Raw genomic sequence first — 16,310 nt, forward strand, 5'->3', positions numbered from 1 at the left:
TTTATATTAATATTAAAATGAATAAAATACAATAATTATATCATTTGAAATCCTCGAATGGTGCAATTTTGTGCAGCAAGTCCAACCGTTGCGATTCCATTGCGTATTGCAGAGCCGTTTTGCCTGCTCGGTCCGCTTTGCTGACGTCCACGTTGTTGTCCAGCAAAAGCTCAACCACCACCCACATTTTCCTCCGACAGGCAAGCACGAGGCCAGTCAATCCGCTTTCGTTGCTTTTGTCCAGATCGATTTTTATTTCGTCGACCAGAAAACGAATCACTTGGAGTGAACCTCGAGTAATGGCCACGTGCAAACTGGTGCTTCCGTCTTTCAACTCTTCCTTGATCAGCTCTCCATTCAATTCGTGAAGGAAGAAAACCGTTTCAAAGTGTTTCAGGGCATGGTGCAGCACGTTCAATCCCTTGTCGTCCTTCACAGTCAAATCGGCCCCTCGCTCGATAAGCTCCTTCACCAAATCCAATTTTCCCGAACGTGCGGCATAGTGCAGAGCAGTTTTCCCGTCGCGGTCTTTGATGCTGACGTTTAGTTTCTTGGTCAACAGGATATCAACGATGCTCCACTTTCCTCGCTCGCTGGCACGGAGGAGTTCTGATTCGCTGTTTTGTTTGACGTCGTTGATTTACTCAACCAAACCAACAATTTGTCGCAGCTCGTGTTCGGTGCGGCACTTTGCCCGGCCAGAGCGTCAAAATCGACGCGGAAAGGCAAGAGGCAGCAGGCAGGCCGCTTTGCGTTGCGGCTGCGCATTTTTCGCGAGACGAGAGAGTCAATTCGCGTGGCATCTGCGGCGCAGCATCTCCGGGCTCGCTCTCCCTCTCTCGAAAATTCGGCTGCTAAAACAAATTGCGCGCGATTCTCTGCTCTTGCCGGTTTGAGATTAAATTTAAAATGTACACGATTGACCGGTCATATTCAGCATTTCAGTTTTGTAGAAAATGCGGCCAGATCTATAAATATTTTTAAATTCAATCCTCAATTTCAGTCATATCCCCGCATAATCGGTTGAAGCTGTAATTGGAGAAAAAGCTATTCTAAATTTAGCCATCTTTAAAATAAAAAGCAAATTTTTCAACTCATCTATAGCTCAATTTGCTCCATTTAGGCGGCAGCAAACACGGGCCACTTTTAAAAATCAACTAAAAAAACTATTTCGTCGAAATTGAATAATTTAATTTTCAACCAAGATCTAAAGTAGCCGCAAATGCACAAAAAACGCGCGCGGGTAAAAAATTTAAAGTGTTTAAATCGGCGTTAGCTCAAATCCAAGGTTCGAATTATTGTTCAGAAGTGATGGGAAGCGTAAATTATATTGACCAGGCACGATGGCCAGGACTTTTTTAAGACCGCGTTTTCACACGGTCACAAATAAAAAGCCGTTGGTATTCGTAATTGTGGCATTGAGTGACTCTTCCATCTTCCTGTCGCTGCGTGACCGCGTTTTCGGTCATGTTGACTGAACAGGAGCAGGCACAAACTCTCCAATATTAAATTAACGAACGAAGGGAAACGAAGCTTCTCTCTTCAAGCAGATCAAAAGTCAAAAGTAGTTGTCATGAAAGGATGATAGTTTCTTTTGAGTCCTTTTTGATAATTTTGATAATTTGATAAATAAAATGTTTCGTAGTTATGTCACGCGTGTATTTAACAATAAAATTAACTTCCACGCCTGCCTCTTAACAGATGGAGCGGAAATTGTCGGTGGACAACGATAAGAGCGTCTGATATTCAGTCTCGCTTCAATAACACAAATTTATTTTTATAAATCTTGATAAGCTAAAGGAAAAGAAACAACTTTCGTAAAAATGGTCTAATACATTGGAAATCAGGTACAATATGCAAATTTTAATTAGAACGCTTTTATTCAAACGTGCGTATAAAACAAAACAAAACAAAAGACAAAGTTGTGAACATAAAACTCAATCTCTCGAAAAAACGACAATTTTGATTTGCGTCTTGTCGCTAGGTTTCAACGCAGAGGAATTTATTCAATCCAGTGTAAGTGAAGTTGTACTTCTCCGGGTATAAGAAATAATCCACGATGTCAGAGCCAGCCATGGTCACAGACATAAAACCTCTACTGAAGTGATCCGCTGTGAGGATCGACGGCGCGCATGGGTACCTGGATTGTAGGTCGTAGTACATGTTGTCCGGCAAGACTTTGCGGCTTTGGCACCACACCTCGTGCGACTGGTTGATGAACTCCGTTTCACCCACCAGTGCGTAATGATTACTCGCTGCGCAGAAGAAAAAATTGTTAATTTATACGCTCGAAGAGATTATTCTGCATAACATAATAGATACATAATGCGCGTTATATTCTCGTGGGGATTTTTAAATTTATAAAAATTTTGAGTTACAATGAACAGGTTGGAACTCTGTAGTCATTTGAACTGTTCAACATTTTTCAGAACCTAAGCATTTCAACTTACAAAAGGTTGACATGATAAAGTTAGATTCTGCCCTGGTTTCGGGCTCCAGCATCTTCATTCCAATTGAGCAGCAGTGTTTGTACGCATCAATCGGATTCTGCAATATGGCGAGAATTAACAAAATATTTGCCCCACCGGTTTGCTGGAAATTTTATATCTTACCAGAGATGCAACCATATTTGAGACGTAGACCGTCATATTGTTATTTGTCATCAAAGTCCCATTGCCATCTATAAATACGTATTTGTTAAAGTTAATTTAAGTGTAAAGAGCAATCAGTGCTTTTTTACCATAACGAGTTTTGTTTATAAGATCGGTGGCAGTTTGCTGCAACATTAAATCATTTAAACTAAAAAAAAACCTAAAATGCCGAATGGCCTACATTTTTTACGCAAGGGTATGCATTCGAGATCCAACAAGTCCGGGGCGGAGGAACGCACGGAGTCGGTGGTTTGAACTGAAATTTTACTTTGCTAAAATCTCATCTTTACAATAATTTCTATGCGAACAATGGTGCTATTGCCGAAATTATTTTGCACGATTTTCGAGAGCAACGCGGGCTCCTTCTCCTGGCCGCACTTGAACGTTTCGTACGCAGTCACGCATTCGTCGTCAAGTTCTGAACGCAAATCGAATTCATAAATAGATAATCAGTTTAAAATGTGAAACAGACTTTTTCCACTGCATTCGTCGTGCGCGACAAATCCCTGTTGAAGCCTCGTTGGCTCCTCCTGCGACACGAGTTCTATTTCCCGCAACATTTTGATGCTGTTCAAACCGCTCCCGATGTCAAACTTGAATTCACAAGATTTAAATTTTAAATTTAAGGTGTCTAAATTCAACTGTTTACCAATCCAACTTCGACTCCGATGCATTTCAAAAAGCACTGTAAAATAAAATTATTAACCAAAGATCAAAAAGAAAATTTAAAAAAACCTTGAGATCGAGAGAGAAAGAGGTCGCAAGGAAGGCGCTCGCGTTCAAAAGCAGGTCGATTTGCTCTGTTTCGTGAATGATTAGATTAAACACTTTAATTTGTTTCATAGATTCGCATATACCTGAGGTGATGTTCCAGATTTCTGCGCACTCTGTTTGCATGGCCTTTTGAGAGGTGGCCTTCTTGCGCACCTCGCACAAAAAGTCTTTCTTTTCGGCGCAGTCGGCTGTGGCCAGAAGCAAAGATTCGTTTCTCACTTCGAGGTAAACGCAGTCCAGGCCTTTGACGGGGTGACCACCCTTCCACCTGAGCTCAGTCTCCTCGAAGGCACGGTTCATCGAGCACCACCGGAAGTTCGAATCGCAGTCCAGGTCCGTGCCGGAAAGCCAGAAGTCGCCAAAGGTCACGGGAGCAAACTCTTTAAAAATTCATAAAAATAAAAGATTTTTTAGTTCGGTTCAATTCTTACTGGAGACGATTTTGGAAAAACAATTCGCTTTTCCCGTCGACTCCATCGAGGCCAGGGTCAAACCAACCCTGCAGCAATGAGTCCGGGCAGTCTCCCACGTTGACTGAGGAAAACAATTATTGCCAAGACCTTTATTAAAGGTATCCATACCATGTTCTTTCTGTAAATTAGAAAATTTCTGCCGCAAGCATCGTACCAGTTGCCGTACGAAAAATAGTCTGTGAATTTGGATCAAAATTTATTATGCCTGATGTATATGCATTAAGTGCTTACTATAGAGGATTTGTTCTGTGTTGAAAAGGCTGTACTATAAAAGAATAAAGCAGTAATTTGGATAAAGATTAATTCTTTATTATGTTTTTACGTCTCTCGTGCAGGTGGTTTGTGGACAGGGAGCAACGCACGGCTTCGAAGTTGTGCTCAGTTGACCCTGGAACGTATTTATTAGCTATTTACTATCTCTAATACTAAAAATTAAAATGTCTTAAAGTGATGTAAGGTTCAATTTTACATTATAAAGTCATTGGCTAAATTAGAGAATACTTTTTAATTTCACCTTGCAAGTGAAAATATATTTGTTGGAGCAGTTCCTGTCGGTCAAGACAGTGCCTGTGTAGTTTAAAACGAAGCGGAAGTGGACGCAGCTCTCGTTTCCCCCTTTGTTGTCTGGCTGTCTGTCCTCCCAATCGAGATCCTGGGTGAAAACGGTTGGCCCATTGGGCTCGCACCACGCCCACTTGCCCACCGGTGCCCCCTTCCACGTACCGGAAGTCCAGTAGTTGAAGTTTGCACTCCAGTTTGCTTAAATCAACTCGAATTTGAATTATTTCTTCGTCTTAACCTGCGTTAAACCTATGTTGACGATCGTGAATCTTTTTAGTCCCGTTTGCTCGGCCGCATTGTCAATGTTGAGGGCTTCCATCCCCAGAGCGCAGCACTGCTGGTAGTTGCCAGCCCAAGTCACCTGCCCACCCACAGTTGAGACATAGATTTTTCGTGAGTTAGAGACAAACCGGCTTGTTTCCCAAGAGATACGTCAAGTTGCCGATGTTGTACCAAATTCCGTAAGCGGCTTTGTCTGAAAAAAAGAGCGACACGTTGGAGTTAATTGATTGGACCTGATTTTGACCAATACTCATCAAGTTTCCAACAGAGTCGAACAGCGAGTCCTTAAAAACATTTTATTTGAATCTATTTAATATTTAAACCGCGGTTCAAGCGAACGTTTTTGACGCAGAGTTTCGGACAGTCGACGTTGTACTGACAGATGAAAGGCAGGGTTTGGTCGCACCCCCTGTGCTCGACTCCCCTTCTGGGGGTGCTCGATATGGCGACGGCCAGACAGCGGTCGAGGGCGGTCGGGGTGGTGTTGGTCGGCAGCCAAAATTCGTTGAGAGCGAGCAGAGCCGAGGACAAGGCAAAGCCCGTCGAACACCACGCGTACTTTTTCTCAGAGTCGCAGTTGAGGTCCTCGTTCGAGCCGCTCGTCCAGTAAGTGCCGGCTAAACACGTTATTTAAATTGTTTTAGGGGCGTCTCAGGAATAAAAAAAGGGTGCAACCCTTGAAATTGCTGATGCACCGCAGGCCTTCCAGGGAGGTGACGGTGAGAAGAGTCATGTTCAGGGCCTTGCATCGCAATGCAGCCTCATTCCGCGTCACCTTTTCACGCGTTCTTTACTCTCAATTTTATGAAACTGTTTGAATACTTGCATTTATTGTTGAAACGAAATATTCTAGTCTGCAGTTCGACGATTGCATGGAACCCTCGTCTAAAGAAACACGCAATTTTTAATTAACGTAATAAGTTAAACTCTTGAACCTACTTGGTGATGGTTTTGATGTGGGTGTGTCCTTTTTAGAAAAAGAATTAAAATTGTCTTTCACGAATTTATTTAAAATACCTTAAGAAATGTGTTGAAGTTTGAGCAAGACAAACTGCATGGTGTTGGCTAAATTCAATATTTTCCCGATAATATTTAATCTTATAATTCCATAAGGTGCACTACAAACCGTTGTTGTTGTTGTTGTGGTGGTGGTGGTGGTGGCTGTTGTAGTCGTGGTTGAGGTTGAGGTGCTGGTTTTAGCTGTGGTTGTTGTTGTTGTCGTCGACGTGACAGCTTCAATTTCAGTTGAAGCCACCGCTGACGAGGACGCCATTGTTGGCTCTTCTGATTTGTCGGGAGATGCATTAGTTTTAGCTTCCGCCGTCGTGTCTGCTGGTGGTGGTGGTGGCGGCGAATCGGTTGGAGATCCTGCTGTGGCAATAATGCTCTTTTCTTTTTCTGTTCCTCCGACGGTGCTTCTGGAACTCGTCTGCTCTGGAGCTGTAGGAAATTTTGTTTTCATTTCTAGGAATTTTAAATACTAATTATTACCAGGTAAAGTGCTGACGTCAATAATTTTTGACTCATCAGGCTCGCTTCCTGTCGAAACGGTGGCTCGAATCGTTGTTACCGTTGCGGGCTCGCTTTTGCGCTTAAAATTCAACGCCAAAGTCAACGTATAAAACGTCAATTACGAATAATTGAAATTTCGATGCTTACCTTTGGCGTAGTTGTAGACGTTATTTTGGTTGTGGCGTTAACTTTTGGTGGCAGACACTTTTTAAATCCGCAACATTTGACGATGTATTTCCTCCGCAATTGTTTCGGCAAATGAATCGTGATTGGAGCTATGAAATTCATTTTAGTTGGATTTTCTACAGGCTGACGTGAATATTAACCTGCATTTCCGCCGTAAATGGTTATCTTGAGCGATCTCGCTTTGCCCTCCTGTTGGAAAGAAAAAGCTTTGATTAAGAATTTCATAGCGTTAAAATAGGCGCATTCACTTGGGGTGTAGCTTGGTCGAGCCTAATCAGCAGCGGAATCAAAATCAAGCTCCAAATGCCGAGCTTCATTGCATTCGAGAAGAGTTTCGAAAGTGGACTGCCAGCAGGGCATAGCATCCTTTTTCAGCCTCTATACCTCCACATTCGAGTGACGCATTTCCTCTCATCAATTCTACGTATAATAATTTCGCTTTATTATTTTTCAAACATTATTTTATTCGCCTTTTTCGACCAAAATTGATTTTTTAATTTAGAAAAGCTATAGGAGAATCATAAGTGGTAAATTCATGTAAAATAATTTATTCTTTTGCTTTTTAAACTCGTGTGTAAGATTCAAATTTTAAAATTCACCGAGTTCTTTTGGAATTCAAAGGTGTCGTTTTTTCTAAAGGCCTTCTCAAAGCCAGCCCAATAATGTTCTAAATTTTCTTTGGCACATTTGTTACAATACTGCTTTTAGTTTTAAAATAGCGCATTTTGAAATTTGCTAGCGAATTCAATTTTATTCGCATGCCCTGCATCCTGTATCTTGGTTAGTATTGTTGCGGCCTTGAGCGCGCTCCGAGTTTTTCCTGTCGCTGTGACCGCGTTTCGGAATTGATGCTCGGCATTGCTGCACGCCACGTAATTTTGATAAAATTTGAAATATACCCAGCAGGAGCCAGCTGTGCGATAAAATTGGTTCTCACTGCGCAGATCCAAGATGGCGTGCGAATGTGGGAAGCAAAAAGCTCTCTTTGGATTGCCGTACGAGTTTGAAAAGTTTGTTTTTATTATTCAAAAGACACAATAAGTACAAGTAATGGAAATTATACGTCACAAGATTAACCAAAACTTGCTTCTTTTCGCAAATTTTCACTTGACCGTTTTTTATCCACCTGACGCTATATCTACGCGTCGCACGAATTTGACCCCCGCTGATTATACCAAGGATATCTAGCAGGTATTTTCGTCATGTCCAAAAGTGACATTTTTATTGGTAAAATTACTTAACGAAAAGCAAGGTAGATTCTTATTTTATTAGTTTGGAAAATTATTTGAATTAAAACTAAAGTTATCACATTTTAACAGTCTCAACTTTATTTGGAATTGGTACATGAAACAATTGGTCCTATAATTTAAAATTTATGATTTTCTGAGCACTTGAAATTCTTATTATTTTTTAACCCAATAAGTAGATTTAAAAACCCAATTCTTGCTGTCCAGATTATTTTTTATAAAATTAAATTAGATAAAATATAACAATGATATCATTTGAAAGCCTCGAATGGTGCAATTTTGTGCAGCAAGTCCAACCGTTGCGATTCCATTGCGTATTGCAGAGCCGTTTTGCCTGCTCGGTCCGCTTTGCTGACGTCCACGTTGTTGTCCAGCAAAAGCTCAACCACCACCCACATTTTCCTCCGACAGGCAAGCACGAGGCCAGTCAATCCGCTGTCGTTGCTTTTGTCCAGATCGATTTTTATTTCGTCGACCAGAAAACGAATCACTTGGAGTGAACCTCGAGTAATGGCCACGTGCAAACTGGTGCTTCCGTCTTTCAACTCTTCCTTGATCAGCTCCCCATTCAATTCGTGAAGGAAGAAAACCGTTTCAAAGTGTTTCAGGGCATGTTGCAGCACGTTCAATCCCTTGTCGTCCTTCACAGTCAAGTCGGCCCCTCGCTCGACAAGCTCCTTCACCAAATCCAATTTTCCCGAACGTGCGGCATAGTGCAGAGCAGTTTTCCCGTCGCGGTCTTTGATGCTGACGTTCAGTTTCTTGGTCAACAGGATATCAACAATGTTCCACTTTCCTCGCCTGCAGGCACGGAGGATTGCTGATTCGCCGTTTTGATTGACGTCGTTGAATTCCTCAACCAGAGCAACAATCGTGTTGAGCGGATGTTCACTGTTTTTCACTGCCAGGTGCAAAGAGGTGACATCTTTGTCTTCGCCGTGGAGGAACCTGATCATTTCCAAGTTCTCCAGAGCATGTTGCAAAATATTGATTTCTCTTTCGTCATCCAGAAACAATTGGGCGCCGTTCTCAATTAATTTTCGCACCATTTGCAAGTTGTTAGACCACACGGCGACATGCAGAGCGGTCCATCCTTGGCTCGTTTTCGAATTCGCATCAAAGCCTTGGTCCAAAAGAGTTTGCAACAACTCTGGATTGTTCTCAAGGACGGCAAGATGGAGAGAACTGGTTTCTGCTTGAATGTCAAGAGATTTTATCGCCTCTTGCAAAAGGCTCGACCATCCGGATTGTTTCAAATTGGTTTCTTCTTGGCTGTGGCTGAGAAGCATCTCCGTTATATCTGGACAATTCATCTCTTTGGTTAGGTCTAGAGGGATCATTCCTTTGTTGTTCTTCAAATTTACATCGGCTCCATAGTCAAGCAGCAATTGCACGCACTCGTGCTGATTTTTAGAGACTGCTAGGTGCAGAGCGGTCGATCCGTCTTTTTCCTGTTGATTGACGTCGGCGCCGTGCTCGAGCAGCTTCAGCATCAATTCCAAATCATTTTCTTTCACGGCGAAAAACAACGCTTTGAATCCTTCTGTTGTTTTTAAATTCACGTCAGCGCCAAGCTCGAGTAGCTTTTCCAATAATTTGCGACAACCTGCGGTCACGGGTAGAGGAATTCTTGAGCTCGAGTCCACGTCGTCTTCATCGCCGCTCATGGCTGGACAATTTTCTCCCTCAAATACTTGCACGCTGGTCCGTTTGAGTATTTTGGTCCAGAATCTGTCGGGATCTAGCTCGATCAGCCTCTTCACTGACTCTAAACAATTCCCTCTTACGGCGTAATCCATGGCTGTCAAGCCCTTCCGGTCTTTGATGGTGACGTCAGCGCCGTGAGCGATAAGAATTTGTACCAAGTCAGCGTTATTTCGACTCGCGGCCAGATGCAAAGCGGTCCATCCGTACTCGCACTGCAAATCCACTTTGGCTCCTGAATTCAGGAGCTTTTGCACCGACTCAGAATAACCATTGTAAGCGGCAACGTGGAGAGCGGTCACTCTGTGTTCGTTTTCTAGATTGGTTTCGGTGCCATGATCGAGCAGAGTTTGAAGCAGTTCTTGGCAATTTCTATGAGTGGCTTCAAGCAGAGCTGTCGTGCCGTTGCGATCTTTGGAATTGACGTCAGCTCCCAGGCTGAGCAGCTCTTGCCCCAAGGTCAAACTTCCTGATTCAGCCACGTGGTGCAATGCAGTTCTTCCGTCCATGCTTTGCACGTTCACATTGAAGTGCTTTGATAGCAATTCTCGCACCTCGTCCCATTTTTTCGATTGGCACGCATGCAAGAGCCTGTTCTCGTTTTCCAGGGCTTCGTTGCTCTTCTTATACATCGCATCGACCTGGTCAGGTTGGTCGGGAAGGCTAACCCTGATGGAGGGGTTAAAGTACCTATCCAAAATTAATGTTTTGATCGAATCGGGGAAGAATCTCTCTTGAACGATGCTGACGGCTGAGCTACCTCGGCAGTCCTGAACGTTGACATCGACTCCAGCGTGCTGGACCAGAAAACGAGTGATATCGCCCTGATCGTCGCCATTCTCGAGCAAAAGATGCAACGGAGTTTTCCCCTCGCTCGTCTTTTCTGTCGCCAAGGAAGGGTTTTCGCTGTGCAACAGTTTGATTGTCTTGATGCCTCGGGGTGAGTGACAGGCGAAGTGCATGGCATTCCACCCGTTTTCGTCTCTGGCTGCGACTTCAGCACCGGCAGCGATTAGCTCGCGGACCAAGTGGTAGTATCCGTGTTTGGCGGCGCAGTGGAGAGGACTTTTCCCTTCCTCGTCCTTCTTCGTGACGTCACTTTGAAGCATCAAGAAATGCTCGTATTCGGTGCGATCACGTTCCGTCCAAAATTTCCTCACGGCACTCGGAATAAGAGTGTTCAAGTTGGCGTTTTTATCTCGCAGCCAAAGCAGCATTTCCCACTTTCTCTTGCCGGCAGCTAGTTGCAAAGGACTCTTTCCGTCTTTGGTTTTGATTTCTATCAAAGTTTTACTTTTTGAAATCAAATATTCTGCTGGTTCTATTCTTCCGTGGTTAATTGAATGATGGAAAGCATTCCAGTCTTCATCCAGCATCCCATCAATTACGAAAGTCTCGTCATCACGATTCAATCCGCTGACCTTTTCTTCTAAAAGAAATTTCACAATCTCCATTTGTCCGAATTCCACGGCCCAATGCAGAGGGTCTTCGCATATTTCCTTTTTTCCTCCGTGTTTGAGCAGAACCTCAAGGCACTTTACACTTCCGAATTTGCAAGCCAGGCGAAGTAGTATTTTCATTTCATCGAAATCAGCAAAAGATAAGATTCCTTTTTGCAACAGCAAGTCGAGAATTTCAAAGTGGCCCCTTCGCACCGCATTCAATCCCAGTCTTATTTTACTGATCAACTCTGGCAAATGTGAAAACGTCACCAGCAGCCGATCAAAAAACTTGCACGCGTTATTGTTCTCGATTTGTTGCATCAATTCTGGCAGCATAATCTCGACGCTTGCTTTGTCGAATATTCCCAATTCCAACAGTTCGATGGCGATTTCTTCACGCTCAACCGACTTGATCAACACGTCAACGGAGGCACTTTGCTCCTCAGAAAAGGAAATACTGGTTTTCACCATCTGGAAAACCTGTTTCAGATTGCCCTCTAAGATTAGAGCAATTAGACTTTGTGTCGAAAGTGACTGTGCGGAGCTCAAGAGTCTCTTTGTGTGAGACTTGATGTCTTCCTCGCTGTCCACAGTGGAGTAGAACATGTCCAGGAACATTGTGCACTGCCGCATGTTGCTCTTGAGAAACAATTCAGAGTCCAAAGGGCCATTCGCCTTCAACAAGTGCTGCGTGGCGAGGAACTCTGCGAAAGTCTGATGTAAAAAAGTGACTTTTTCGTTCACAACGTTGGCCACTCCAATGCAGTTCATCTCGTCCACGTCTTTCCTTTTCACTCCCGGTCCGACGGGATCGAGTCCTTTGACGACCCGAAATGCAATCAGTCGAAGGGTTTTCAAACAATTTTCTACTCTGCAAACGAACTTTGGGTGAGTCTTGTCGTATCCGTCATTCACCAAGTACGATTGCACTTTCAACTGCATCACTTTGTCATAAATTTGGTACAGGTTGCCGTCGCCGTCGGTCTGGGCGAGCAGAGAGAGGTGCAGAGGGTTCCCGAGAACGTCCTGGTTCTTGAAGACGCTGAGCAGGCGCTCGCTTTCGTCCTTTTCCTTCCCTGCTACACACTGCAAGAAGTTGAGTTGCTTTGCTTTGTTCAGGGGCTGGATGTCGAGGAGCAGTGCTGTTTGCGCGCTTCCTTTGATCATCTCCACTTCGTGAGGCCTGGTTCCGATCAGCAGTGTTGTCCCCCTCGCATTCAAAGCTCTGATCAATTCGAGAACTTCCATTTGGTGATTCGTGCATATTTCGTCAAAACTGTCGAGGACAACGATCACCTTCTTCTGTTCAATCCAATTTTCGATTTCTTTCGGCCTGTTTTGAGTGGTATTTGCCAGGAACTCTATCTCGTCTACTTCGTATTTGTCTGAGAAGAATTTAGTGTGTTTCTCCAGCGAAACGCGCAAAATTTTGGTGTGCGGATAGCATTTCGCGAGTTGGAAAGCAATTTCCTTGAGCACAGTCGTTTTTCCCGCTCCAGCAAGTGCACTCAAAAGCCAAAATTTGCTTTCTTTCACAGAGTTGTTTATTTCTTCCATCAACTTGTCGAAATCCAAATTAATTTTAGGTTGTTCTTCAGAGCTTGCAAGCGTGAAATTCGGTTTGACGAAGGACCTCGGCCAGTCTGGAAAGTCGAGCAGGTATTGCAGCGTTGAGTTTAGAAAAACATTTACTTCTGTTCCGGGTTTTGAGATAAGGAGCGGCGGGAGTAAGTCTTGCAAGCATTTTCCCCTTTTGAGCTCGTCACCTTTTAAGATATCGACCAACTTTTTGAAATCACCTGTCGAAAAAGAGTTTAAATATTAAGTTTCACAGGTGTATTAGAATACTTATTGCATACCTTTGTCTCTCAATATTAGAACGAACCAGCCACTGTGGTTCGTAGCCGATACTTTGAATTCAAATTCATTTTCAGCGGCCGAAAACTGTAAATTTAATTTTATTTTAATTTTTAATTAATTGAGTGCAGCTTACATCGTCGTGTAATAGCTCCTCCTCGTCGCTGATATCGATTAGGAACAGGATTTTGGGTTTTCCGATCCACTTCTCGTTCTTCGGACCGATGAAGTAGTGCAAAATGTCCGTGATTGGTTTTTCTTCATTCTGCACGAGCACGCAGATTTCTTTCCTCTCGTTTTCCTTCACTCTGCCAAATATGCAGGTCAAAACGCAGCCAATGTCATGCTCCAACTCAGAAGCTGAATTTCAAATTAATTTTGCGAATAAATAATCCCTTAAAGTGCTACCTTTGTCAAACAACAGTTTGAACGCGTCTCTGCCGAGTTGCCATTCGCTTGTTTCAAAATTCAAACTGTGCATCAGAGTTTTTTTAATTTCTTGCGTTTCTTCACTGAGATGATTATACACGAGGAAAGCGTGGCGACCTCTGATGTTTCGTCCAGCGTCCGACTCCCACGAGTAAAACTCTGGGTTTTTTGGAGTCTCTTCCGTGTTTCCAATCGCATCGTGCTGGCTACAAGGAATTTCCGGAGTCTCGGCTCTGGAAATTATTAAATTAATTTGGTGGTATAAAAAAACCGGAAACGCACTTGGAGAAGAAAAAGAGGGCGTCCTGCGAGAAGAGTTTCGCTTCTGGTGTTTGGCCGGCCAAGCCCTTTCTTTTCGCGCTCAGGTGGATGCCCTGAGACTCGATGTGCACTTTCCACTGGACCATCGTGAGGAGCTTGAGCAGCGGGCAGTCCTCGTCGATCGAGTCGAGCACGTTGCAGAAGGCCCTCACGAACCAGGAGCCGGATTTTTCGTTCCGATTCGCCATTGTCGCTAAAAAAAAATCAATCAAATCGAGAGGAATATCAATTTTTACGGAGGCTTACTCTCGACTGTCGAGTAGAAAACGACAAGGTTGTGCATTTTCGGTTGGAATGTGATGCGGCACGAATTTCTGTTCTCGTACTTTTCGTCGAAATGGTTTGATTTCGTGAATCTCACGTCGGCCAGCAATCCGCGACAAGACTGAATAATTTTTAATTAAAAATTATTTATAGATCTAATAAATTTTTTAAGCTTACGCCAAAGTTGACGAGTTTGAGACATTTGTCAAAATTTTCCAGCTTTTTCAGTGACTGGAAGATGTCCTCTGTGTTAAAGCAAACGAAATTGTTTATTTCTTCGCTCCAGTGGTCGGTGGAAATAACGCCCTCTTCAGTTCCGTGAGAGAGAAAGAACAGCAGGAAAACAGTCGGATCGTCTAAGTCAAGAGTAGATTTAAATTTTATTTATAATTAATTATGTTCTTTTGTACCTTTGCAATCGAAATATTTTAAGAGCTGCTGTCTGTCACTGAGCAATCGAAGCAGAAAGTCTTTCTCTGGAGATAAGAGATCCCGGAAGTTGCAATTTCTTTTCACTTGGAAGGAATGTCTCAGGTTTTGCACGTCCTCGGCGTCGCCATTCCGAGCAATTCCCTCGTAGTGTTTTGCGAGGTGTTCAGGAAGGTTTTCTTTGCGTTCGAAGGTGTAATGAACGACAAGGACCCAAACGCTGCGGAATAATCCCGTTCCAAATTAATTGATTTTCTAAATTGAGCTGAAATCTTACCTGTCAGCCTTTTTAACTACAATTTCCCCGTTCTGGGTGTACTGGAAGAACCCCAGACCTGCCGAGTCTTTTTTCTTAATTAACGAATCTTCCATTTTGGGCGTCTCCTTGCCCGGGAAATTATTAAAAACGCAGCTGTTGCCTCTGCACTCATTGTCGGCCATTTTCGACCTTCGTTGGCTGAAAAATGTCGTTGGTTCAATTTCTTTACGTCCATAAATATCTTTATCGTTAAAACTACTTGTTAAAAGGCTTGTTAAAGCATTTCCGTATCTGATAACGAGTGCGGAAGCGAAATCATCGTTGGCAACGAAACGTCCGTTTTCCTCTTTCGGGAAGTGTGGTTAATTTAGCGGCGATAAAGTAGCTAGAGTTCACTCAGAGGTTTATCGTTATATTTGAAGAGAAATAAGCAAGCGCTATCAAAGCAATAAACAAAAACAAGGCATTGCTTGTTTATGCATCCCCAATAAGAAATGATTATTGTTTAACGAGTATTCGGACACTCGTAGTATGTATTTGATTAAATGGACCGTCTATCAGTGTGCTGATTTAAGATGACGGTGAAATATCTATCTCAAATAAGTTCAAATACTCGTTACAATTGCATACAGAGTTCTCAATCGTTTACTCACCAGCATACGGAGAGAGGAGTTGGTATTTGATCCGCGAGTGTTTCCGCGCCGAGCGCCTCTGCAGAAGTGACGCCACAAAGCGCAGGCCGCCGCCACAACACGCTCGTCCGTCTGCATAAATACATAATATCGGGCGCGGAAGTCGGTTGTTAGTTAGCCTTTTAATCGCACAGAGGCTTGATGTGGGGAAATCGGAAGGATTTTATTTCCCCCTTGTACATATTTAAATTATAAAAAGTTTGGTTGCATGTAAACCAATCGGATTAGTTCGTTTGTTAATAGCGAGAAATGTTCAACTTAGTTCAATATTGCTTGCGGCTGATAATAATAGCGGAAGTAAGCGTGTGCTGGCTTTGCAAAAATTATCGGCTTTTGCCGTCTACGCTGGAAAGTCCAATAATTGTTGGCTCCGATTCATGAAAAAATGTACAGCTGCAAAGGGGTCTGGTGTCGGTGCTCTTCGCCTTTCGAGGATTGTTTAATTGTGCGAGTTTAGAACAATCAAAATTGAGATGCCAGATAGAGCAGAGGATAAATACGATAATTTCAAGTATGTGAGAACAGAGCAAAATAAATTAATTACTGGAATTCTTAAGAGTTCTCCGAGGCAAAGGGTCTCAAAATTAATTTACTGGGAATGGATTAAAATCTCAGGTAGTCGGACAAAGAGAAAAAATATTGCTGTGATAACATACGGATGGAAACCGACGAACGATATTTTTTGGAAAAATGGTAAAAAATATAAGGCTCAAAATAAGGGTTCAATTAACAGAATATTTAATTTAGAACAAGAATATTGGATTGATTTAGAGCACGAATTGACTCACGAAAAATGTACTTACCACTCACAATCTGGCATTCGCGTTTGCGTGGATGGGTACTTATGTGTTTCCTCTCGTCGAAGCGCAACCTGAAGGTTGTTTTCCGCCCTTAGTGAGACCGCGAGTTGACCCGGTAGGTCACTGACCACTACGAGGCCGTAGGCGGGATCCAACCGGGCGTTTTTTCTTGACTTATTGTTAGGGGCACTAATCAGCCCTGCTGGTGGTTCACCTATAAATAACCAACTAATAAAAGGGCAAGACGACACGGGTTTCGCCCAGCATGCCAACCTTACGTAAAAAACCTCGTGCAAGAGAATAGCCGGACGCGAGCAGTGCGCTGGATGAGTTGCGACAGAGGCACACTAGAGGACGCGTGCTTCTCGCGTGCGTGTTTCTGAATAATGGATATAGGACCCAATCTCACCTTAAACGAGCAAAATTC

At 43.2% G+C, this 16,310-nt stretch overlaps 3 protein-coding genes and 1 long non-coding RNA gene across 4 annotated transcripts; all 4 read right to left on the reverse strand.

Annotated features, from left to right (window-relative positions):
* Positions 1–1,880: 1,880 nt before the first annotated feature.
* LOC135943438 (uncharacterized) lies at positions 1,881–3,363 on the reverse strand. Its single transcript, XM_065489968.1, has 8 exons — positions 3,301–3,363; positions 3,124–3,244; positions 2,960–3,069; positions 2,833–2,907; positions 2,741–2,777; positions 2,613–2,680; positions 2,451–2,547; positions 1,881–2,255 (listed from the first exon to the last, which is right to left on the reverse strand). The coding sequence occupies exons 2-8, from the start codon at positions 3,209–3,211 to the stop codon at positions 1,981–1,983; spliced, it is 750 nt and encodes a 249-aa protein (XP_065346040.1). The 5' UTR covers positions 3,212–3,244; positions 3,301–3,363; the 3' UTR covers positions 1,881–1,980.
* A 1,064-nt stretch (positions 3,364–4,427) lies between these two features.
* LOC135943914 (uncharacterized) lies at positions 4,428–5,620 on the reverse strand. The gene is made up of 5 exons (XM_065490584.1): positions 5,417–5,620; positions 5,081–5,358; positions 4,992–5,025; positions 4,870–4,934; positions 4,428–4,820 (listed from the first exon to the last, which is right to left on the reverse strand). Exons 1-5 carry the CDS (start codon positions 5,472–5,474, stop codon positions 4,680–4,682), a joined length of 576 nt encoding a protein of 191 aa, XP_065346656.1. The 5' UTR covers positions 5,475–5,620; the 3' UTR covers positions 4,428–4,679.
* A 650-nt stretch (positions 5,621–6,270) lies between these two features.
* LOC135941919 (uncharacterized) lies at positions 6,271–6,671 on the reverse strand. The gene is made up of 3 exons (XR_010575029.1): positions 6,580–6,671; positions 6,401–6,528; positions 6,271–6,332 (listed from the first exon to the last, which is right to left on the reverse strand). It is a non-coding gene; the product is annotated as an uncharacterized LOC135941919 (long non-coding RNA).
* Positions 6,672–7,765: 1,094 nt separating this feature from the next.
* Positions 7,766–14,582, reverse strand: LOC135942228 (uncharacterized). Its single transcript, XM_065488240.1, has 9 exons — positions 14,410–14,582; positions 14,114–14,352; positions 13,881–14,059; positions 13,686–13,824; positions 13,401–13,632; positions 13,098–13,351; positions 12,826–13,049; positions 12,692–12,776; positions 7,766–12,631 (listed from the first exon to the last, which is right to left on the reverse strand). The coding sequence occupies exons 1-9, from the start codon at positions 14,571–14,573 to the stop codon at positions 7,938–7,940; spliced, it is 6,210 nt and encodes a 2,069-aa protein (XP_065344312.1). The 5' UTR covers positions 14,574–14,582; the 3' UTR covers positions 7,766–7,937.
* Positions 14,583–16,310: the final 1,728 nt, after the last annotated feature.

Source organism: Cloeon dipterum, chromosome 4, assembly GCF_949628265.1.
Source record: "Cloeon dipterum chromosome 4, ieCloDipt1.1, whole genome shotgun sequence".
NCBI lineage: Eukaryota > Metazoa > Arthropoda > Insecta > Ephemeroptera > Baetidae > Cloeon > Cloeon dipterum.